Source organism: Hesperophylax consimilis, chromosome 20 (assembly GCF_061612785.1).
Source record: "Hesperophylax consimilis isolate HC1 chromosome 20, BYU_Hcon_1.0, whole genome shotgun sequence".
NCBI lineage: Eukaryota > Metazoa > Arthropoda > Insecta > Trichoptera > Limnephilidae > Hesperophylax > Hesperophylax consimilis.
In genome coordinates, this window is record NC_142855.1 from 15,963,089 (window position 1) to 15,988,831 (window position 25,743).

General features: G+C 38.9%; 1 protein-coding gene across 1 annotated transcript in view; it reads right to left on the bottom strand.

The window, feature by feature from the left end:
- Window positions 1–25,743, bottom strand: part of kst (spectrin beta chain, non-erythrocytic 5 kst) — a 179,625-nt gene that overhangs the window by 58,232 nt on the left and 95,650 nt on the right. Inside the window, exons 24-44 of the mRNA XM_089643731.1 lie at window positions 25,188–25,300; window positions 23,592–23,704; window positions 23,011–23,135; window positions 22,005–22,144; window positions 21,313–21,489; window positions 20,870–20,963; window positions 19,981–20,244; window positions 18,782–18,972; window positions 18,067–18,292; window positions 16,279–16,497; window positions 14,631–14,821; window positions 13,972–14,074; window positions 13,168–13,313; window positions 8,927–9,164; window positions 8,612–8,785; window positions 7,829–8,029; window positions 6,808–6,973; window positions 3,542–3,633; window positions 2,652–2,765; window positions 1,864–1,993; window positions 825–1,043 (exon numbers count right to left, since the gene is read on the bottom strand). Of these exons, the coding sequence (XP_089499857.1) occupies window positions 825–1,043; window positions 1,864–1,993; window positions 2,652–2,765; window positions 3,542–3,633; window positions 6,808–6,973; window positions 7,829–8,029; window positions 8,612–8,785; window positions 8,927–9,164; window positions 13,168–13,313; window positions 13,972–14,074; window positions 14,631–14,821; window positions 16,279–16,497; window positions 18,067–18,292; window positions 18,782–18,972; window positions 19,981–20,244; window positions 20,870–20,963; window positions 21,313–21,489; window positions 22,005–22,144; window positions 23,011–23,135; window positions 23,592–23,704; window positions 25,188–25,300 (3,436 nt within the window). The remainder of the gene's footprint in view (window positions 1–824; window positions 1,044–1,863; window positions 1,994–2,651; window positions 2,766–3,541; window positions 3,634–6,807; window positions 6,974–7,828; window positions 8,030–8,611; window positions 8,786–8,926; window positions 9,165–13,167; window positions 13,314–13,971; window positions 14,075–14,630; window positions 14,822–16,278; window positions 16,498–18,066; window positions 18,293–18,781; window positions 18,973–19,980; window positions 20,245–20,869; window positions 20,964–21,312; window positions 21,490–22,004; window positions 22,145–23,010; window positions 23,136–23,591; window positions 23,705–25,187; window positions 25,301–25,743) is intronic.

Genomic DNA, 25,743 nt, shown 5'->3' on the forward strand with positions numbered 1-25,743 from the left:
TAATAAAGATATTTGTAAAAATACGATATGTTTCCGCATAAAACGAGATTTTCCGGCTGATTTCCGTCTCTTATTTCGAAAATCTGAATGTAAATTCGTAAAAATACGATATATTTACACATAAATGGAAATTTCGCAGCAGAGTTTCGTCGCGGCCGAACCTTTAAATTAAGATATTTGGTGTAAATTCGTAAAACTACGACATATTAAAAAATTTCAAATTACGCGTTTTTTCGAATTATCGGGGTTCGAATTAACGGGGTTCTACTGTATTCATCTCTCTTATCTGCCATGTTTAGTTGTTTTTCCAGGTGGTATTTGCAAAACCTCATAAATTATAAACCGTGAGAACTACAAGTATTAAACTCACTATTATAACTAAACAAACAAACCTTTACAATTGCCACATTCATCTTTTTTGTTTGCAGTGTTTCCAGGTATTTGCAAAACCTTGTAACAACTTAACCATAAGAGCTAGAAATACCAAATTAACAAATATACTAAACATTATAATGAACTAATAAACACCTTTCTTCTTTGACCTGACTTTTCCAAGAGTTTATAAAACTCAACAACTTCTAAACTGTAAGAGCTATAATCACTCGAGCGATTTTTGACATATTATGGCAAGTTTGCAAATAGATTTAGAGCAATCGCTTGTGATATGGGATTAACGGGCTAAATCTAGGTGGATTCATTGGCTTTAAAGTGCAGTAAGAAGTTTATATGTTTCCATACAAGCAATCGCTCGAGTGGATAAAGACCAAATTTAATACTGATACTGAGCATGCAAAGCTTTGATAAAATATCAAAACATTTTTTACCTCTCTGGTCAGCCCTGTCCAGCAAGTCCTTCCAGGCATCTTCGAGTTTGCGGTGCGCGGCTTGCACGTCCCTAGCCGCGCCGTGTCTTCGCTCCACCAGCAAACTGGCCTTCTGCTTCAGTTCTCCGACTCGGCCGGCGTTCGCAGCCAGCTCCGCCTTGAAGGCTTGATGCTTCTGCAACTTCTTGATCTTGTCTTCAAGACTGGTGACTTCTCCGCCTGGAATGATTTTGATTGCGTGATTAACATTAAAAAACAAATAAAAAAAAGGAAGATCTACAATGTCGGGCAAGTGTAAGTGAGATGGAGCGGAGGGCTAAATTAAACATTTGTTTTTCATTCAAATTTGTACGGAAGACTCATAGAATTATTATTTTTGTGTAAACTTGTTTTTGAAATCGAAATCTTCAATATTGAATATTCCAAGATTATCTCAAGAAATATACTTTGGTTCTCATCTAGATTAAAAAATAACTTTATCTGTAAGGTCTTATTAAGTACACAAAAACTAAGAGGTAAACTGTTGTTGTAAGTAAAAACACAATGTCTTTCTTGAGACCCCCAATTATTATTATTATCACTCAAATCTGATTTCACAATAACTTTAACACTAATTGAGTTGTATAAATTTAAAATAAGTTAATCATTTCTTCTCTCCTACTGAGAATCCAATGGAGCTTTAAATAGGTCTATGTTAGTAGAATGGATGACATGTTGTGGAAGTTAGTTCCATGCTTCCACTACTCTATATTAGTAGAATGGATGACATGTTGTGGAAGTTGGTTCCATGCTTCCACTACTCTATGTTAGTAGAATGGATGACATGCTGTGGAAGTTAGTTGTATGCTTCCACTACTCTATTTATATGGAAGTGTTTCCCGGGATTAGATTACAACCGCTCAAAGAAAATGGGTTAACCCATTGTACGCGGACGTCACAGCATTTGGGTAGCAAACAATTTTAAAAAAAATTGTGGTTAGTACACAAAACTTGTGAGTTAGAAGTACTAAAGATTGAAGGCGCGTATTACTTTCGATACCTTGATCCGCCTCCAGCTTCTTGCTCTTGTCCTGGATCCAGAACTGCGTCTCTGCCACGTCACGCGTGAACTGCGCATGTAGTAGCGCGTCGGCCAGGGAGTCACGCCGGACTACGCAAAGCTCGCGGACCTGCAAATGGTTATTCGTTAAAATCAAAGTGATAACACAGTCAGTTCCATTTTGATCTTTTTGACATGTGAAACATTTTTTGCTGATTTAAGTGAATTAAAATTTGATTTTGAAAATGTATTAGCCCCACTTGATTGAACATTCAGCATCTTTAAATGATGATCAGCACCATTTTGAATTTGTAACATTTTAATGATCTGCATTAAATGAGTTAACCACCAATTTTCAACCTGATCAAGTTTTCAATTTGTACAAAAGATGAAATGGGCCGAGAAACAGTGTTCAAAAATCAACACACTAATGTGGTTAAATAGATCGATCAGTTCTTGGCTGAGTGGAGAACTGGCATTGTGCGTTCAAATCCTCTTCTAACTAAGTCCCCCATCATTGCACAAGCAATATCTTCTGCTATGGATAATAATAATCCATAGTACTAAATTTTAATAATATATAATGAAATCCTCAGCACAGGAGATCCCAGTGAATATATCACTAGATCTATTTGTTACAACAACAGATAATAAAACACTTATTATTATTATTATATTGACGGTAGTGTTGTCTCTATTTTAAAAATAGATTGAATTTACGGAGTTTATTTGAGGTTAGGTTATTTAGCAAATTGTTTGAATTTTGCGGTTAGGATGTGTGTATTTACCTTCTTGCGTTGTTGGTTGACTTTCTGCAGTTCCTCGGAAATGAGGGGGCTGTCGGGGTGGTGCTGCTGCAGTAACTTGTCTCCGTGGGTGTTGAGGGCTATCACTTTCTCCTCCTGGAATAGATAATACATATTCAGCGCCGCATTCATTAAACATGAAACTTATATCAACAAAACAACATTAGATTTAGGTTCTTCCACAGACATACGCAAGTATCCTGTGATGTACGATAATAAGTTGAATATTTAAGCGTTAGATGACGCTAGTCTTAACGCTTACTCCAGAGTCCGACAGATGTCGCTAGAGTGTAGGAATTGCCTGTGGGATATTATTGACAGACAACAACTTCTAGAAACAGAGAATTACCAACCCTCGGGTAATGAACAGTGTAGCTAAATCCAGACCAATTAATTGTAAAGTAAATAAACACAATTTTAAGTAGAACCTTTTACTTTTTAACAAAGAGTTCCCAACACTTAAATCTGCAAAGTAAGACAGATATAACATATCCGATACTCGACGATTCAAGTAACTTGGTGACTATGTACTACAGTCATACAAGCACACGTTGCCCACATGCGGTAAATTAGATTTAGGTTCTTCCAAAGAGATACGCAAGTATCCGATACTTGACGATTCAAGTAACTTGGTGACTACAGTAATACATCTGCGCGGATGTTCGTACACGCATATTTCTGAACGTATCCGAAAACTAAAAACTGTTTTTGAAAGATGATGAAATACCCTGTCATATTTTATTATTAAAAATAAATATATATTTTCTGAAATAATAAAATTTTGAATGCAAACATAAAAAAAAATTTAAATGGTTCGCTTTACGTTTTTTTTTCTAAATAAAATTACTGATGATGTAAAAATAATACGTTACTTGTGTGTTGAGGAGTCTCTCGAAGGCCTCGTGCTTCTTCAACTGCGCATCCACTTCTTCCACGCTGCCGGGAGACGACACATCAGGGGAACCTGTCAAACAACACATCAACATATTTTTTTTTTAATTTTTTTTTTATTGTTGATACATTTTTTTTACAATATTTCATATTTCAATTTAGTAATGTTGGCCTCACTGGGATGTTTACCCGTGCTGAGGCCCCCATTTTATAATATTTTATTTAGTACAGTGTCTTAGGAAGGGCCGAAGGGGTGTAATTAATTTGTATTTTAGTACTGGCTGACGTGTACCCGGCGTTTATCATGGTTTGGATAAAAGATTTGGGTCTTCCTCGGGCATCCCCGACTTTTTCTATCATTCACTACATGCCGAATCATGAAGTATTTCACCATTAAATATATATACAGTCAAACTTGGTTATGACGAGCACGAGGGGACCGATTAAATTTGCCCCTGTAGCCATTAAGGCGATGCACTACGTAGTAATTTAAAATCATGTGTTTTTGGTTTGAAAATTTGGTCGCTTATAAATGTTTCAGATGCTTAATTAAATAGTGCGAGTAGAATACATTAAATAATCGAGTATTTTTCAGATAAGTGTTTTTATAAGCCCAGAAAAAAAAATAATGTATAGGCCTATGAAAACTGCTTTAAAGTTCAAAATCTCCTACTTACGAACCCATTTTCGGTTATGGTTTTATTGTATAGTGTGGCAAATTAAGTTATTTATAAGATGATCGAAAAACATTTAAATATTTGTGCCTGAACATCCACAAAATAAAATAAAAGGAACTTTTTGGACATGCTTTTTTCTTGCATAAATCAAAACAGGTGGATGGTGTGAAGCGGGAATTTAAGCCTTATCGCCATCTACGTAAGGTGTGTTATTGATAGCGGCTCGATTCAAAATATTACACGACGTGGTGCATCGCCTTAATCATTATATACAAAATAGGTTTTTTTTAAAGTCGTACGTATCTACCTGTCTCTACTGTCAATGTATTAGGTAATACTTAAATAATTATAAATATACACTTTTATTGCACAAATTTATTATCAATGATTGTTTTAAAGATTTCGCTTTCATGCTTCTCAATTTCCTCCTCAAAACAATCAACGCATTATAACTAGCATCACCTGGTTCAAGTCTTCAAAAAAAATATCACTAAATCGTCTATCTCAATAATATCAGACAGTACCTACCTGCGCGCAGCGGCGCTAGGCCGAAGTACCTACTCGAGTACATTGCGTTTGTCTAGATTCGGCGGCGTTCACCAGAAGGATCCAGGCTATCGCTTAGGCATTATTACAGCGCCGCAGAACAGTCTCGATTGTGCTAGGATTCGTTAATTTACCGGCAGTCTCGCGAACCTTCTATCGTCGCCAGCCGAGTTATTTAAAGCGACCCGGCGCGGTCGAGAAGACAGTCTAGTACCAGCAACCTTAACACCAACAAGTTAATCTAAGTTTCGCGCGTGAAATATTATCTCGAAATTTCCTTTCCGCTTGTAGGTCGCGGCCTGTTTGAAAAATAGACAAAGCGAACCCTCTGCTGAAAAACATGCGCATCACTATCATAAATTTACCCCGTGCAGGGATGTTGGTACTCGTAACGAGGTACCTTCATAAACATATTTATTGGTTTTTAAAACAAAATTGACGATGAGTTGTAATATGAAAGAAGACGTTAAAAGGGAACAAATATGCAAAGTTAAATTTCCTAAGACTATTTTCAGACAATTTTAATTGTTGCCGATGGATAGCAACGGGTCACATAGCTGACAATCTTACACAGGTAGTGCCATAAACATATGAATCCGTCCCTAACGGGATAGGAAATTCTTGAATAACTATTATTTCAGACCCATTCATGTATTCAGAAATTGTGTTGACAAAATTATATATCAGTGAATCAACCTTGTTATAAGAGTCAACAATTATATGAAGATAAGCCTGAACTAAAATATCATTTTGTAGTTGCGCTATTGCCGTGATCTGGCGTCCCTACTACTAGCGCCGCCTGACGGATGCTTTTGGGACTACCAGGTGACATTGGCAGGAGATTTAAACTAAAAATTGCACACGAAATTGGTAAGAAACGTCGATTTGGCTGCAAAATGGTAATGTTTATCTCACTTTATAGGTTTTAAATAAAGCAATATTGTAAGTTTTATTGTAAGGTAAAACTTTTTCATTATAGCCGTGAATTCGCTATTGCCGTGATCGTTATAACCAAGTTCGACTGTATTGTAAAAAAACTTCAATTCAACTCTGTAGCTCACTCTAGTGCACATTATTTTTTCACAAGAGTCCCAACTGCCCTGTAGAGGGGAGGGTAAGGAGGTGGGGTAAATAAAGGTTCAAGCAATGTTTCAATTCTGAATGGTGAGCATTCACCGCGGCAATACTGAGAGTATCTTCCACTTTGGAACGTGCCGCAAATATACCTTATATTATGTTAAATGATTAAATTTAAAATAACACAAATCGGAATTGTGAAAAGAGTAAATTCACTAACATATCTAATCAGGAAAACCTTCCTTGAACTAACACCGGACATGATGTTAAAAATATATAAAACATATGTGCGACCTCTCCTGGAATATGCTTTCCAAATATGGAGTCCTTACTTCGCAAAGGATATAAATCTGTTAGAGAGAGTACAGAGACAAAATACCAAGAGCTCTGAAAGATCTACGATACGAAGATAGACTCAAGGAACTAAGATTACCAACCTTACAAGAAAGAAGAGAAAGGGGTGACTTGATGGAGACTTTTATCTGGACATTACAGTTGCCCTAGCATCCAACAAATCTTCACTACTAATAAAAATATAAATCTCCGTGGACACTATTACCAAAACGCCTTTTGCATCTAATCCTAGAAAACACTTCCTTGCAAATAGAGTAGTGGATGCTTGGAACAAACTCCCACAACATGTCATCGATGCAACAAATATAAATCAATTCAAAGCTCTATTGGATTCACATTTGGAGAGAAGAAAGGACTTAGTTCAAACTTAAAACAACTCAATTACTGTCAAACTTGTTGTCAAATCAGATATGAGCGCATCAGCAGAATGCTGCCTGCTCTGCACATAATAATAATAATAATAATCAAATAAAACACGAAGGCCTAATAAGACCGAACTTTAAAATATTTGGCGAAATCGGTCGAGTAGTTTTTGAGTCTGTAGGGCACACATACAAACATTGCCTTTTCTTTATATAGAAGAAGATTGTTACCTCCCAGGGCGGCTTCATGAGCGTGGCACAGATTGAGCAGCTGCTTGGCGTCCCTCAGGAAGAACTGCAGATCGATGAGCTGATCCAGGGCCACTTGGCGCGCCTGCCACGCCGCTATCAGGCGCTGGTGTTCCTCCAGCAGGGCGGCCATGCGCTCTTCCACCTCCTGAAACGTACAAATGTTATTATATATCCGCCACGGGTTTCCATCCAGTCTTGCTGACTCAATCCTCTGTTAGCCACTCCCTCCACCAATCCATGCACAAGCAACATGAACAGGTTCCATATTGTCAGGTTATTCGTAATACAGGAATGCTTGTCTTTCTTTATTGACCGAGCATAGCTCGTAGAAGTCCTGCTTGCTGTCCATTTCGTCTGTCTGTAAATTTGTTTGTATGTTCCGTCTTCGTTTCAAGATGGAGAGAGTTTTAATGATCCCGTAAAGATTATTTTTCTCAGATGTGAAATAGTCATTTGATTGTTTCACAGAATTTGAACAATTCATCAAATTTCAAAGTTAATATTCAAGTTCTATGAAAGTCATATTCGTGTTCTGTTCGTGATCAAGTTAGAAAGATTTTCATCGATTTGTTTTTAAAATGAGTAAATTATTTTTTATGCTTCCGATTTTGTTGTCCGGGTTAAATCTTCCCCATAGGAAAAACTAAACCCTTCCACACACTTTTCCACAAATGATTATCTAGTCAATCAACATTATGTAAGTGCATTATATAAGCAAAATAAATACAAAACAATACAAGAACAACACGTCAACTCACCAGAGATCAAATGGGAAAATAATTCACCGACTCCAGATATTTTCATATCAGAGGGTTCGGCTCGGTAGAACTTCTAACAGGGCCTATAAATCCTACTGATCCCTCAACATAAATATTTAAAAAATCTTTTGTTATCCTACATGTATTCAAAATGACCGACTTTTGCATCTTTATATATAAATTTTTTGATAGATCTAATACGCCTAAATTTTTATGATTATTATTATTAACAGTTTCTTTACCTGTGCAGATCGATGTCCTGTCTGCACCATTGCGCGTCCCATATCGAGTGCCGTCCGGAATGAATCTTCGCGTGCTTCAATCTCTGCCTTGGCGGCCTCGTGTTCTGCTTTCAGGGCAGCTGCAGCCGACACGTCGCGAGCCTTGACCGGCGCAGCCATGGCAGCACGCAGTCCACTGGACCAGGAGGTCAGGTCGCGCACCTGCAACGGAAAATGTGCATTAGCCCAAATTTCACCAAATCTATTTTTGTCTTGTCCTCTGATTCGGTAAGGAAATTAAAATCCAAAAATGATTTTGTCTTTTTCTTCTTTATTACGGTGGGAGTCAGAGGGTAACACAACCAGTTTAGGGCCTAGGAATTTTCCCATGTGGACATAATCATTCCTGCCCGGGAATGGATGGAGCAGGCTATAGTAGTTTTATTCGAAGCCAGTAGGATTATTGCAACCCCAATAATTGGGTATGTTGTGAGATAAAAGGATGTGGAGAGGAAGGAGATGGGGAAGAGGAACATTGGGTATACCTTGGCTATTCAGATCTGGTTACTAAACACAAATAAATCCATTTCAAGAATCTATACTGAGTCGCAAATTCACTATGTATTATAATTATATGTGAAAAAACCAAAAAAACACACACTGGGTTTTGAATTCGCTTCACTGGATAAGAATCTAAGTAAGTTTCAACTCACATTTTTTTAAGCAAAATTATAATTTTTTTTAATCAGTTATGATTTCTTTCTCTTGTATTATTAGATTTATTGTTAGATTAGGTTAGGTTACCTGCGCCAGGAACCTGTGCAGGTCGCAAGCCGCGTTAAGGCGGTCCCGGTGATCGGAGGCGGCTTGACGCAGGCGCTCCCAGTTGTCGGTCAGCGCTGTCTGCTGCAATCCAATGTGTGAGGCGTTGCCGCCAGGATACAGCTGTTGCAAACGGGCTGCGTCTTCTGAGAGAACCTGGCAACATTAAACAAGCATTATAGGCGATCATGATATAACTAACTGATTAACCAACTTTAACTCGGTCTTGGCACATATTTCTTTGCACTGTTCAGTGAATCAGAGTATAAAGTTTAGTGATTAAATATCAGTGAATACCTGCAACTGTGCTTCCAGTGCCAGCATATCGTTCTCGAGTCCCTCGTGGCGCCTGAGCAGCGCCAGTGCATGGTTGAGATCGCGTGGCGGCGCATCTTCGTCGGGAAGCATGGCGCGCTTGTCCCGCACGCGCCCCAGCGCCTCGGCAGCGTCCCGATGGAAACGGTGGATGTCACCCGCGGCGCCCAGACGCTGAGCGCGAGCTCCCATCTGGTCCACTAGTTTCTGCCAGGACTCCCTGGAAATACCATTACAAGTTGTTAAATGAGTCTGACATATAGAGGGCGCCCACACCCAGATGGTCCAAAGGAAAAATGATGTAATTTTACAGTATAAAGCTGAAAATGACGTTAACGATAGGTTGTTACTTATTTTTTTTTTTTTATTGTAGCTTCTGCAATGTGTTTGCACGACTTCTACACCTCTATTTGTGTAGATTACGCTGCCATCTAGCGATGAGAAACAATATTTTTTTGAAAACTTTTAATAACCAATACTTTGACTGTTTGAATTACAACAAGCCTGTTTTTGAAAAGCAAAAGATTTGAGTTGAGTGTCTGAAAGTGTTAAGTTTGCCTTAAGGCCTTGTAGATTACTTTGTAATCCCGCTGACTCAAGCAAAACTACAAATTATTTATCTGTAAATTCACAAAATGTTCGTTAAAAAGTTAATCATTTGTCTGTATATCAAATTATGTAAGTACAAGTAATATAAATTTATCCCATCTGTGGTACGACAATAATTTGGACATATTCGACAATATTTCATGGTTAGACAATCAACAATTTGAACAATACATAGTCAATGGATAAACAATAATCGTTTGTTAGACAACGACTAAATCTGATCAAATAGACAAATATTAGCATTTGAACAAAACATTAATTAAACAAAAATCCATAAAGTGAACAGTTAATCAATGTAAGTGAAACAGACAATGATCAGTGATTTGGACAGCCAATGGTCAAAGACAGTATGCTCAACAATTATTAGAGATTGACTGATAGTTGGACTAGGGTTAGGGATACGTCTTTTGGTCAATCAAGAGTCAAAGATGGTGTTCAATTTTTAGAGAGAGTTTGATGGCTGGTCAGGGATCTAAATAGTCAAAAGGTTGTCTTCAATAATTAGAGAGTGATTGATGGTTAGTCAAGGATCCATCATTTGGTCAACCAAGAGGCAAAGATTATGCTTGACGATTAGAGAATGATTGATGGTTGGACAGGATTCCATCATTCGGTCAATCAAGAGATAATGTTCAACGATAGGGAGTGGATTCCACCATTTGGTCAATCAAGAGATAATGTTCAACGATTAGAGAGTGACTGATGGTTGGATAGGTATCCATAATAAGATGATTGACCATCAAGCCAAATTAGACTCCTTGAGAGCCCTTGCCATCTCGAGTAAACGCTTCTAGCTTTTCCAAGGCTGGTCAGCTATTCATGCTGTCTTCCTCCAATTCGTTATTAAGGATGCTGTGTTTGCTTCCACACTGTCCATCCAACTAAGTTTCAACCTCTCATCCTGCGGGTTAATTATAGAGAAACCACTTTGGTGGTCGGCTATCTCCCGTTCTTTCTACTCGTCTAGTTTTAATGAGCTGTTTGTTGGCTGATGTTGAGATGCATACTGCTATAGCGCCAATAGCTGAAGGAGATGGTAGTAAATACATATGATGAAGAAATACCCATTCACCTATGATTCACTGAAGGAGCAAGTAGGGCTAATAACCGGACACTACAAGAGGATGTAAAAACACCCATACAACAAACTTCACTCGTAAACGTCATTACCAAATGGCTGATACCTGGGAAAGAACCAGGTAACTTAAAATGACTGGACTGTCAAAGGAATACAGTTAAATATGATGGCCTTGGACATAGTAACAGAAGTAAATTGGTGAAACACAAGTGATTCGTCGACAATTTGGACGATTGACAAATAGGCAACAATCAAAGGTTATTAGTCAACTGATAACAATAATAGTTATTAGGCAGTGTTCAACGATGTACATGAAAAATGATCCAGATTTAACAGTCAATTTCAACAAAAATCGAATGATATTAATGAAAATCTTGATAAATTTGACACAACGATAATTGGTGATGGGTGACGGATGATTGACGATTCATTGATGATTTTCGATAATTGGTTTATACAACGAAATTATACAGGCGTGAATTTCACATTCCAATTATTAGCACACACTGAAAAAATAAATTATAAATATTTTTTTGCGTGTTTAATTTTAGTAAATGTAATTCCATTTTTTGCTTTTATTTTATGTGAAACCAACACAAGAGTCCCAACTGCTCCCAACCTTCTGGAGCCAGTGAGACTATTGCATCCCCAATTAGGGTATGTTGTGAGGCTGAAGGTAGTGGGGAAGGGAAGGGGGAGAGGAAGAGGAAGGTGGGGATGTACCTGGCTATTCAGATCTGGTCACCAAACATGGCTAAAGCCATTTCAAGCAATGTTTCATTTCTGAATGGTGGTCTTACACCAGGGCGATACAGAGAGTATCTCATAATTTAAAATAAAATTGAGTTAAGCATGCCGTGATTAGAACCCACAACCTCTTGCTGGTCTAGAGCCTTTCTCCTCGACCACAGAGTACATCAGATGTGTGATGTTGCACCAGTCAGTCTGTTACAAAAGCTTGTGCAGTGATCCCTCAGTGCCATAATATCGACACTCACTAAAACTTGCATTGTAAAAGATAAGGTAAGTTAGAATCCTTCCCAAAAAATTAATTTAATTTCACTGTTCACCACGCTGTTCTCGTAGTTGTAACACTTGCGTTGTAACATTGCGTCATTGATCCCTTCGGCACCGGTGGGTAGTCGGGATATACGCCAAACGCGCGCCCAACATTTGTACACGGTTGACATTCGTCACATGAGAACGGGTCGCTTCTACGATTCGTTCTTAAGTTCAACAGCTCGGCTGTGGAACGAACTGCCGGCCTCTGTGTTTCCTCCCTCCTACAACATGGGACTCTTCAAGACCCATGTTCACTCCTTCTTCTCCACAAAAAGACCCTCCACACAGCATCCCCAAAGATGACATAGGCCCTGAGAGAAATTATTTTCTTCAGGGCCTCCTGTGTGGAATTAATATTAAAAAAAAAAAATAAAAAAAATAAAAAATAAAAAAAATTTGATTACCGTCCACGTTATGTATAAAAAAATAGTGAAATTCACTTATGTGTAATTTTGTCGAGACGCCTGATGATTGACAACCGGTTAACGTTTAATTAGTCGTTAAATAAATATTAATTGATGAATGTTGATTGAAGATTGATGATTGGCAATTGACAATTGATGTTTGACAATCAGACAACGATCAGTGATGAAGCAACGATTAGACATTGAATGCCAACTCTTAACACGAGTCTGTCAGTATGTTTGAGAGTTACCGCAAGGTGGCGTGGAGGGCTTGCACTTCTGCCGCCGTCTCCGATAGCTGCCCTGCTTCCGGCTTGGCTGTCTCGCTAAACACCAGACAAATGTCACTCTAAAATATACACTATGCTGGAGGAAATAGAGGCCAGAAGGCTATGCCAGTGAGATGTTACATAGGTGCAAATGTGTATAAGATCGGCATTACCTTGTAACGTTACTAAATACACCATGTAAGAGGAAATAGAGATTATAATGGTATGTCTGGAATGGAAATATGATTAGAATGGAGAGAAAAAAGTATAAGTCATGATAACAGTGTCATGTTATAGTAATAAATACAACTGATTCTTCTACAAATGAGGAAGTAGAGGCTAGAATGCTGTACTTGATGGTTATGTGATGCAATATAGGTTCATAAGTACTTACGATTGTAAGTTAGAACAACAATATGTACTTTGTAACTCTGAAATAGAAACAATGTAAATATATACATAGAGACTTGAATGTAATGTTAACGAGATGGTACATAGGTTCAAAGGGAGTAATTCTTCGATACCTATCCTAAAATAGATACTATGTTGAAATAATTAGACTAGAATACCATAACATACTATAAATATGTCTGAGATGTTACATAAGTACTTAGAATTATAAGCAAGATCAACAACAGTTACTTTAATTATAATTCTATGCAGTAAGAAATGGAAAAGATGATGCTATGTTGAGAAAATAATAGAGAGATTTATAAGTAAGTATATAGAAGGATTAATAGCAAGAAAGAAAGAAAAATAATGTTAGAGAAAAGAAGAAAAAGAGAGAATAAGAAAACATACCCAAGTTGTTCTTGTTTGCGTTCAATGTCCCCAATGTATGGACTGTCCGGAGTGACCAGTTTTCTGGCTAATTCTTCGCACTGGTTGAACCTTTCTTCTCCAGCTTCTACGCGGTGGCGCAGTTCTTCAAATTTAGAGCGGAGAATCTGGAAAAAATAAAATAAATGATTACTAAGCCGATAAATACATAAATTTAAAAAAAAAATTCTTTAAAAAAGCTTCGAAGAGAAATTCCTAATAACTGGTGGTGTGCGCTAGTTTTTTTTATCGGATTTTAGTTACTTGTTTTAGGTGGTAGACATTCTTATATTTTAATATGTGATTTTTGTGTTCAATCTAGACCAATTTTTTTCTGGATTTTTATGATGTGTAAATTTAAAGGGTATATTTTACTGTTTTTTTAATTTATTTTTAAATGTTATATTTTTGTACACACTGTACGATATGTGATTTTATGTGAAACACGCCCTCTGCGACCTAACTTCTTTCAAATGAAATTAGAAATAACTTCTTAACCATTGTCATCAAGCATCAAATAGGTTCTACCACTGCCAGTTTTAATTCAGGTCTGAAAGAGTGAAACTATTAAATTAATCAAATCAAGTCAATAAAGTCAATCAATCCAATACATCCAATCAGTCAAATCAATCCAATGATTCCAATTACTCCAATCAATCCAATCCAGTCCATACAGTTAATCCAATCAGTCCAATCAACCTGTTCTCTCTCATGCACCAACACCGAAGAGATCAATGGACACCATCTTGTGTACCTTCCAATTAAATATAGGTTGAATAGATTTACCAAGAGATGTTCGTAGTCTTGTCCGTAGTCCTCACTGGAAGCTGCAGCCAACTGTTCCTGAATCCACTCTTCTAACTCGCTGCTTTCTGACAGGTATTCATGTCTGGAAATTAAGAACCAAAAGTTGAAGTTCTCGGGGAGCATAAAGGTACAATACAACATTGAGACATTTTAATTCCTATCAATTTATTCATTTTTATTTTTATGTTAAACCTCAAGGGAGGGGCCTTAAAGAGCTCTGGATTATATGAAGGAGGAAAAACAAATGTAGGTAGCTCTAGCCGACTTGCACAAAAATGAAAGCCAAAGTCAACTGTACGTACACTGGTGCACAGGAGATCAATGCTGTTAGCTTAGAGCAGGCTCCATTGAAATATTTGTAGAACAGTTTCAGAATGATTGTATTGTGCTTTAGAGATGGCAATCGGTCAGTTAACAACGGATCGTCAATCAGACAGACTGCTCTCAGACTGTTTATCAAGAATTTTGGGGTTCCAGCCCAGAGGTGGCTAACAAATTATATTCTTGGCTCGCATTACTAAACTTTGCTTACTGTGTGGAATTAATTAATATATTGACAGCTAGAATAGCCAATGGCAAATTCGAGCATTATAGATTACCTGCCATTAGAACGCTTCAACATGGAAAATGTGAATTACCTGCACATGCTTTCGACAAGCGCCTTCTGTCTCAGTGCGGCGAGTTTCCGCAACGCGGCCAGCGAGTGCGCCAGCTGCGCAGTTCTCTCCAGCAGTGGGGCGGCGTCCTGGCCGCCGGCCACCATGGCCGTGGCGCTGTGGCCCATCTCTGAGATGATGGCCGAGTAGGTGTCCAGCTCTAGCTCCATAGCCTGCAAAGGTATCAAGTTTTTAGGATACTTCAGTACAAAACAGAGTTGGGCCTTTCTTCCACAGGGATACACAAGTGTATCATATGTTAATGATATGATACATTGCCGACATTCTGTAAACTCGTCGGCGACGCCAGACTCATGCCACCATCAAGGCGAGGTTGTTCCAACTCACATCGTCGAGATTTTAAACATGGCATCAATGTTAGGAATAAAACAGTCAACAAAGAATGAGAGGATATAAAAATGACATTGGTGCTATTGGTTTTGAGTGAGAATATGAAAGCATTATTACATCAGGTGAGAAATTGCAACACTGAGGGAATACAAGAAGGCGCTGCAAAAAAGCGCAATACCTTTGCACGAAGATGTCGTCTCCCACCCGGCATGCCGCTTGAAGTCCCGAAAGCCCTTTTGGGCAGAAGGAGAGAGGCTCCTCCGATTACCTCTCACCCCAGAAGATAGGCGGAAAATTGAGTGGCAAAAGGCCAACATGGGAAATGCCCATCTCATACAGGACCCCACCGAGAGATGGGTTCTCATTGCCTTGCAAAACCTGGTCCGTTGATAGGTTAAGGTGCTCCCATAGCCGCTGTGCCCACATGATGCACAGATGGGGCCTTAAAGAGTCGGCGATGTGTGAATGTGGTGAGGTGCAGACCACCGAACATGTGGTCAACTAATGCCCGCTCCATTCATTCCCCGGCGGGATTGATGAGGTTCACATGGCGACGCCTGAGGTCCTAGACTGGCTCGCAGACCTAGACGCCCCCCTCTGACCCCCCCACCATTCGAAAGAAGAAGAACAAGTTTTCACATTGCAAGTTATTTGCAACGTTAGTATTGGATACTTGTGCATCTGTGTGGAAGAAACAAATTCAAATATAACGTTGTCGTCAACTGGCCAGGTTTTCAATAAACACCGATTCTAGGTACGCTGATAAAATAATGAACAGCAGAAAAACTGTCATGTTGTTATGCTTGTTCAAAACAAAATGGTGATCGGCCAACGTGTTGGGTCGAGAGTCTGGCTGAAGAGCAGTGGCGGCTCGTGATTTTTGAGTGTGATAAGAGTTCTAAGTTTGAAAAATTTAACATTATTGATGTTGTTTAGTCAAAAACTATTTTTAATTTTATTTCGAAAATTCGATTTTTTGTATGAAGATTTTCAGGAGATTTCAGTTTGGCCGCACGGATTTCCCGAAAGTCTTCATACAAAAAACTGAAATTTTGAAAAAAAAAAGTCGTTTTCGGCTACAAAAACACAATTGTGGCATTTTTTTGTAATGTTAGCACTCCAGTCACGCACCGCCACTTCTGAAGATGTCAAAGGTCTCCCTTACACGGCCTTTACCAATCAGATCCGGCCCGCAATGCAGACGCACCCGGACAAACCTAATTCTATTATATTAGGGTGTTTATAAAATTAGTTTTTATTATTAGCTGGGAATATATACCTTGTGTGCAGTAAGTAACTGCATGGCGTGATCTCTGTCGCGTCCCTTTTCCGCTGATGCCAGGGCGGCGCCACGGTCTGCCAGCCACGACTCGACATCCAGCGCGTCGTGCAGGAACTGTTGTACGCGCAGCGAGCGCTCGAGGCGCGCCATGCGGGCCAGACCGGCCGCTTCAATGGCGGTCCATGCGGTGCGGAGTTCGGAACAAAGCTCTTCAATCTGGAAACATATACATATATTTGAAATTTAATTGTTTTTTATCTATGAGCCACTATCAGTCAATAACAATTAACATGTGCGGCCCCGAGTGTAATTGATTTAGCGTTTATTTAAATACAAATATTCATCTTCAATGGCCAGTTTAGCGCAAATAATTTCTTACATTGTGTTAAAAATTGTAAATGGTAATATAAACAGCCCTGATTTATTTAACCTCATTGAATTTCATTTACCTAAGAAAGCTACTCCTTCCAAAACCTTGTTTAATTGTAACAATTCCAGAACTGAGCATTTCAAACATTCGCTTGTATCTCGATCACATGAAGTTAGTAATAGATACACTTCTGTGTATCTGCATGGAAGGTAGGTAGAAAAATGCTATACTATCATACCTTTTCAATCTATATTAATTTACCTATGTTTACTTGTACAAGTAGACCTATGTTTACTTGTACAAACTTTGTGAGGTGATACCAAAGATATTAGAAGAACGAGATATGCTACGTTGGCCGCCGGACCGTAGGCGGAGTACTACCTAATTAGGGTACTTTGAACGGTATCGGGACGTGTACGCACAGAAATCTGTTCTATGTATTAGTGCGGATACCTTAGCGTAAGCGAAGGTGTGCAGTAGTATTGGTGAACAAAACCGGCGACACTGGGCAAAACAATTCCGCACAGTATGAACTGCTCATAGCACATCTCGTTCTTCTAATATCTTTGGGTGATACTATAAGATAGTACAAGTTCCAACGTTTTAAGGTAGTTCTCTGGTTGAACTGTGTGAAAAAAGTTGAACTGTGTGTATGGAAAAAATAATATTCTTCTATGGAAAAGAAAAACAATGGAATTTCGAAAAGTTATTTATCTTTTTTACTTGTAATCACCCCCCCAAGTTTGTTCACTTTGTAGACGTTTTAAATCATAAGAATAACAAGATAATGCTGCCTCACGCCATCGGCGTCCTGGCGGCCACTTTCAGAAGTTTGTGGCTCGTAGCCATTGACCGGCCCCCATTGTAATTCCGCACTCGAGACAACCACACGTATCACGGGCACGCCTCATGCGTTCCTCCAAAGTTTAAAACCAAATACTAAGGTTCAGTGCTGTTTTGTAATATAATTTCAGAAAGAGAGAGATCATAATAAGGTATAATAACTATGTACCCGTACGTATAAGTTTGTAATGCTCTGTGTTGATGGATTAAGTCATAATATATATCCTTGTAAAATATCACTCTTTTGCCATGAGAAGAGTCAATATCGTGCCTTGATGTGAGGTAACTGGCTCTCAAACTCGCATCTCGCCTTATTTTGCACTGCCATTCTTCGTGTACTACACGAACACGTGCCAATTATGTTGCACAGGCGTCCTTACAAGGGGCAGTTTGCCCATTTATATAGTACTATCACATTTTTATACTTTTTGATGTCATTGTATGATCTAATGCAACATTTCATTGTTTTTTTTTTTGTATTTTCTTATGCTTGTAACTGTTAAGAAAAGTCATCTTTTGCCAGCATGCCTAAGAATAAGTAGTTTAGTGTGAAGTTATTAAGTATATTATACCTTGTCAGCATCCGGCAGCTTCTGCGCCACGAGTTCGGCGCCGCGCGCGAGCTCGCGCTCCACGCCGGGCTTGTGGGCCTGTAGTTCCTGCAGCAGCTTGGCGTGCTTCTTGTGTAGACCCTGCGCGGCGTGCAGGTCGGTGCCCAGCAAGCTGGATGACGCTGCGGCGGCGCGTTCGCTCACCCATTGCAGCTCCGCGTCCAGGGAGAACTTGAACTTGTGGAACCTGGAATCAAGCGAGGAATACATATTACATAATTATATTAAACATATAGTGACATAGTGATTCTTGTGAATTAAAATGAATTTGTTTTGAACTTCTCTCAATCAGTTAATTTGTTTAGTCACTAGTTTGATTAAGTTTCTTTCGAATACCAAAAGATGTCACTGATGTTCCTTTCAAGGAATATTCTGGATAATGTGTTGCACCTAATAGTTTGCGTGTAGACATCATTTTAAATTAATTTCTATAAATTTTACAAATGTTCAAAATTGAAATATCCGTGACCATGTGACATTTCCAGTAGACCATAAACAATATACAGAAATATTTACATTTAATATTTCCCCAGGTACCGGTTAATGTAATTTCGGTACAAATATGGGTTGATTCATTGGCTTTAAATCACAGTAAGCCGTTTATATGTTTCTGTATTAATATTCGGAGGTATGATTTTCGGAATCTCAAACCGTTTTTTACAAAATAAGTACTGACTTGAGTCCCTCCTCCAGCAGTGTGCGTCGCCGCTGCGCGGGTTCCTGCAGATCGGTGAGTGCGCCGGCGGCTAACTTGGACTCTTGCTGAACGGAGTCCACGTCGAAGTGACCCTCGGCTGCGAGGTCCTGCCCCGAGGCCTGGAGTTCCCCAACTCTCTGCTCCCACTGGGACATCTCCAGTTCTAAAGCCTAGATAAAGTAACAAATGTAATAGTCACAGACTTGGACAGTATACTCACTGAGCGAACTGGTAGGACTACCAATGGGACACTGCCATCTCAGGAATGGAAAACACCAATAGATATAGTAAATAAGAGGATGAAGAGGCGTCAATGTCCAGCTCTGTTGGGAACTAGGCTCAGCTACCTGGGAAGTGGAATAACGTAGCCAAATATCCAACGACAAGCCTGGTGAACTTTATCAAAGGGACCAGGTTACTGTTTAAGGAATGAGTGCTCAATAGAACTATTCGTTTTATTAAAAATTATATGTCCACAGATAAATTAAAGCAATTTTCTTACAATTTATCTAGATTATCGATGTTTCTACAAAAACGCCAAACCAGTTAGTGGCTAAGTTGATAAATGTATCGGGTTTCCACCAGGTGTCACGGGTTCAAATCCTCTTTTTATTTTCATGAATATCAAACAAGAGTACCAACTGCTCCCAACCGTCTTGAGGCAGTGGAACTATAGCATTCCCAATTGGGGTATGTTGTTTGAATAACCTGAAAATATTTTAACTACTCCCTTCACCATCAATATAAGCAGAAATTGTTGCTTGTGCAATGATGGAGGACTTAGGTAGCAGAGGATTGAACCCATGATGCTGGTAATATTCAAACTTATTTATTTGTAACATATTTTTGATTTAATCTCTGGAACTGTACTTAGTTCATCTATGTTGAAAGAGGTTAATTTATATGTGCCTAACAAGTATACTCAGAATGCGCCAATCAACAGAACAACAACTGCTTAGCGATGCCATCGACATTTTCAACATCACAGACAGTTATTATAGACTATCTTCTGACCCAAGACCTTTTATACTTAGATGTACCTCAAATGTGTAATCTTCTCTGTAATATATTGGTGTATACATAACTGTTTTATGGAGAACGTGAGAAATCAATAAATAAAATTACTAGATTAAAGAATGTATTACAGTAGTGTAAATTGAAGAACAACAAAAACATACCTGATGTTTATTCAGCAACTCCTTACAAGTCCTGAGATCTCTTCCGGTCTCCTTATTCTCCAGATCTCGGCGCAGCTCCCCGAGTCTCTCGCGCGCGTCCTGCGCAGACTTGGCGTGCGCACGTTGAGCAGCGGCTTGGCGCAAGGCACGCGCACGGTCCGCAGCGGCCCCGCGCAGACCTGCCCAGCGCGAACGCAGGGAGGAGAGACGGTCATTCACCGCGTCGGAACGAGCTGGCTCGGATGCTATCAGAGCTTCGCCAGTCTGGAAAAATAATATATTATTAAATTTGATCATTAATATGGATGTAGAAAGAGGAGTAGAAATCAAAGATTAGGTCGAGTCCAAGACCTGAACTCTCGAACAAAGGTTATGACAATCCAAGTCAAGTGGTTAAAATCTTTGACTACGAATTCAGAGGTAAAATGTTGTCGGCCGCGACGGAAATCCGCTGCGAAATTTGATTTACACGTTAATATATAGTATTTTTACGAACCTGAATTTAAAGGATCAGCGGATAAAACGGAAATACCTTGTATTTTTACAAATTCGAAGTCGAATATGCAAATTTAAAAAGCCAGACGCGACAGTGAACAGCCGCAAAAATTTGATTTACATGGGAATGTGTAGTATTTTTACGAATTTACTTTGAATAAGTGAAGTTGAAGGGCCAACCGCCGCGGTAATCGGCTGCAAAAATTCAATTCACACGGGAATAATTTGTCTTTTTTTTTCTTATAAAATTTCGAATTATGTGGGTATTTGTTAGTTCGAAATTAGATTTTTGGTGTCCCGTGGATTTCGAATTAACGAGGTTCTACTGTGCACTGTGGATTTCTTGGCCCACGAAGAATTAACTAATAATAATAATATTGTATAAAGTACGTACATTGGTCACGTTTCTCAGTTGTCCTTCGTTGGCGTGAAGTTCTCGTTCAAAAGCTTCATGTTTCTGAAGTTTCCTCTCCAAATTTGTCAAGTCCCTGAAACATTATAATTAATTGCCTTCAGATGTCACTCTTATAAATTATACACTTTACCCACTTTCACTCTGAATTTAAGAGATCTTCCTCTTTCCAACAATTAACACAAGAGTCCCAACTGCTCCCAACCGGCTGGTCGAGAGCCTTACCCCTCGACCACGTAGGTCGTCGTAATCGTGAGCAGCAACTTTTTCAGTCACTTTATTTCAATACCAAATATAGTGATACTCTGTTGTAGCACATTATATTAGAGAGTTTCACAGGAAACTTAATTGCATCGACAAATGGTCAACAGATGTCATTCCTCCAAACATTGTAGCAGAACTCTGTTTTAGTATAATGTACCTACCTGTAGGACTGATCAGTGGCGGTGCGCATCTTGTCCTGGATGAAGGCATCAAGATCATCCGCCTCCGCGGAGAAGTGATGGTACGCCAGCGATGCTTGTAGAGCGCGGCGCCTCTCTGCCGCGGCCAAGCGCACGGCATCACGTCTTGCACGCACCGCTTCCTTACGCTGGAGGATTCTAGAAATTAATTCATTATTAAATTTAATGCTTTTAATAATAAATGAATTAATATAGAAATTTTGTAAAGCAATTTAGTGATTTTTCGTCTTGAGCTCTACTCTACAAGCTCTATTATTAAAAAAACATACTACTCAACCATTAAATAGTGTTTTAGTTACACATTGAATAAGACTGTATAAGTTTTGTTTTGAAATTACACTAATAAATGCATTTTAGTGACTGTAGTTAAAACATGTTGTAGTCTGGCAAAGTCGCTTTAAGAGGCACGTCGCATGCAATATTGTTAAAAATTAGATTTCAGGTGTTTCAAACTTTCATCACATTTGACACAGTCACAATAACCTAACGATCAGTGCCGTTTTGATTTTTTTTTTATATCTATCATATTGTCAAACAACGGTCATGTTGTATTCATAATTAATTGTTAAAATAAAAACTACTGCTAAAATAATTAATCTATCAAAAATACAGAACAACAATACAATTGTAAATAAATTAAATAAAATTCTCACTGCGGCGTGGCGTAATGTTCTGTCTTGACCAGACCATCGGCTTGTTGGTAGAAAGCGCGAAGACGGTCGTCCTGTGCCGCCAGACTACTCTCAAAGTCCTCATGCCGCTTGACCAGCGCTTCCACTGATTCCACCGAGTCCTAGAACAAAATAATACCAAGAAATTAGTTCAAAATGTGGTCACTTACAGTTACAGATGCTTTAATTAAATATTACGAGTTGAACACATCTTGGCCTTTGCGATAATTCATCGGGTGAGGTATGTTCAGGTCTTGTCTTCCCGCCACGTGCCTGTTCAGAGGCTGCTTTGGGTGTAGCAGTTCAATTTTGCCCTGCCACTAATTTTCAAACAACTGACAAGACCTATCAGTTATCTATGTGACTATGCTCTATGGCCCCTTCTAGAAGAGAGCTCCAGACAGAATTTTGAGAAGCGGCGACGGTGAGTACCAATCGGGCAGCCAGCTGGGGACGACGCGACTTGAGGGAAGATACAAGCGAGCGCTCCAGTCGATAGACTTCCGGGCAAAGCGATGACGCAATCAGCTAGTAAAATTAATTCACTGGTCATCGATTTGCACCGTTTCTAAATTTAACAACGCTTTAAGTGTTGTTTGGCGCCCCTTCACTCGTTTAACAGGTTAGATATTTTATGTCAACACACAATGTCACACTCAATCTTTTGCTTCCAATTTAAATTCCGTCCGTGCGCTCAGTACTTCGTATTGACGCTCACCCCTGAGATGTAAACTAATATTGTTGTTAAGTAGAGATCTCTTGCTCTTTACGATGTTGGAATAAATGTAATATTGAAATTCTTTTCTCTTTTATTTTACAATCGTTGCAAACCCGCTGTTGGTTCCTTTTTAGCTGTGACAATGGCGGCCCAAACGTGGCTTAACTAATAATTGTTAATTGTTACATGGGGAGACCCTTTGACCTCTCCAAATTAAATAAAATGGTAGAACAAAGATCAGGCTGGAAGTAGTAGTTCTGGAATATTTACCCCTAGGTCCTGGAACTCCAGGAATGCCTCGTGGGCCCCGCTGGAAGCATCAATCCTGTCCGCTTCGCGGTTGAAGGACTGCAACTGGAGACACTGCGCTAGGAGAGCTTGCTTCTTCTTCCAATCTACAAATACATAACAACTCACGTCAAATCTGGAATATGTACCTCATTTATGATAGATAGCTACGCACAAAGCTGTAAGGCCACGATTGACACAAGACCTATGAGGCTTGGTACAGCCATGTGGCCACACATTACTAGTTGACTTACGCCACGACAACGTCCATTTTCAGAATGCACTATCAAATAAAAAAACAAACACATGTGACTCGTTCAAGTGCTTGCGACGGCTTGAAGAGTGGGAGCGGTACAGGAGCGAGTACAGGAGCGGTAAGCGGGAGAATTTAACACGTTGATGAGACAATAATGATGTAACAACTCTAATATGACAACAATAATTTGAGACATGTGTTGTAAAAACCAAAACATGGTGAAATAATGTGGCCTTGCATTTTAAGTTAGCAACAACTTTTCCCCGGAACATTTTTCACTTAAGCTTTTAAAGACGAATGACGTTACCTTCATCGACTGCCTTTCGGTCGGCCTTCAGAAGGGCCACCTTCTCGGCAACTTCGGTCAGGGCTGGATTTCCTTTCACCAGCTTCTCTCCCAGCTCTATAACCTCGTTCAGTCTGTAATAAACAAATAAACCATCCAATAAGACAAAGTAATTGACTGATCATAACGAAGTCCTGTTTTAACTCCACCGTTTGACATTGCTTCAGTCTGTAAATTTGTTTGTTACAACCATTTCCAGTTCAAGATGGTGGATGTATTAGATACAAACTTTTTTTCCTACCAGAGTTTGCGTGTGCATGGTTCCTACTACGAGCCGTCAAATCGGAAAAATTAATATAATCACCACCATCTTTCTAATATGCCGTGTAGAAAATGAACTAACAATTTTTCGAATCCTAGGCCCCTGACAAGTTGAAGAAAGAATTACGATATTTGATAATGATGTATGAATGTGAACAGAGGCATCTCTAGGGGTCCAGAAGTGGAAGGTCAATGTTAATACATATTTCTAACACGTTGTTAACACACTTCGGGCGGGAAAGGTGGTTCTAACCGTTCGGTCGATTGATGCTTAACGCCAGGAAGGGTATTTCTACCTTTTGCGCTGGCCTCATTTCAATGGTAGAAAAGACGGAATTATTCAATATTTTTACATGAATATTATATACCAATCTCTTTGTAAAGGTCCCAACTATATGTACATAATTATCGAATCGTAATGCAAGTCTTCTTTTCATATTTATCTTCCTGCCTTTCGTTTACATTGGTATTTCAACAAAAGGATAGTATATTAATTGTTAGTGAAATAATTCAATTCCTGAAATGAGGGTTTTTATGACCGTGAAACCCGATTCGAATCTCTTTCTCTGTTCCGCCCCATTTAACTCCTTTGTGCAAGCAAGTGAGAGGTGTCGGGCGTATAAGAAAGCAGGTATGGGCAAATACCGATAGGCGGACCGTCATAAACATATTATAAGGTTAATTGAGTTGCATTTCAAATAATTTTCGTTTAGTACTTTTATAATAATAATATTGGATGATTTGATAGCGCCATTTTTGTGCAAAATCTCCTCTATAGCTGTGGTATGCTGAGTTACTATGTAGAAATTTTTATTAAATTATTTTCGATTAGCGATTTAAAACAAATTAAAGAAATTCACACGGGACTTTTATTTTCGCCCGGAAAAAATACCCGGCCGAAATGTGTTAATAATCTTAGGTCGCAGATTCTCTATCTCACCGCGGTCATGACCCCTTCAAAATAAATTTTGTACGATACTAAGCATACGTCACATGATAGTGTTTACCTCCTTTGTCTGTATGGCAAAGAGAAAGAAAGGTTAAAGTTGGGAGAAGACAAAGTTTAAACTGACCCACGGTTGGTATATGCAATAGCTTTCAAGTTTTACAAATTGGATAGTTTGACATATTGATTTTTTTAAATCTAATAATAATTAATGTTGGGAGGTCATTGATCAAATGACCCCCATAGAAGAGCCGCCACTGAATGCGAATGAAACAAGGAATGTGTGGTCCATCCAGCCTACCCCTGCGGACAAACGGCTAAACGGTTAGTTAGATAGGGACAACACTAACTCGTCTCTGTGTGCGTTGATGTCATCCAACAGCTCGTTGTGCTGCTTGCCGAGGTTTTCTGCCGTGGCAACGTCCTTTGCCTTGATCTCTGCCGCAAGTTGTTCCTTCACCACCTGGAAAATAGAGAATGTCAAGTTTTTACTAATGTTAATAGTGTGGAACTGAACTGATTGTGTTAAGAATTCAGACAAACTTTAAAGCTACCTATTAATATAAAATTTTAACTGAAAATTTAAATTTCAAAATTGGAAACTATCCCGTGATTTTTCACGGGTCTACGATAGTTATTCTATAAATATAAAGTAGAACCCCGTAATTCAAACTCAAATAAATCGAAATTTTTACCAAATCAGATTTTTTTTCTTTTAATTTGAAATTAGGTAAATTTGTTTTTGTCCGCCAACAGTAGTTTGATGAAATTCAAAAAGAAATTGTATTTTCATATCGTGACAGGGGCCACCTTAAGACTGGAGCTCTCATTATCTAGCAGCATGGTCATGTATGGATTGTCAACAGGTTGACAATGGAGCAAGATCAGGAGAAACGTTAAATTTCA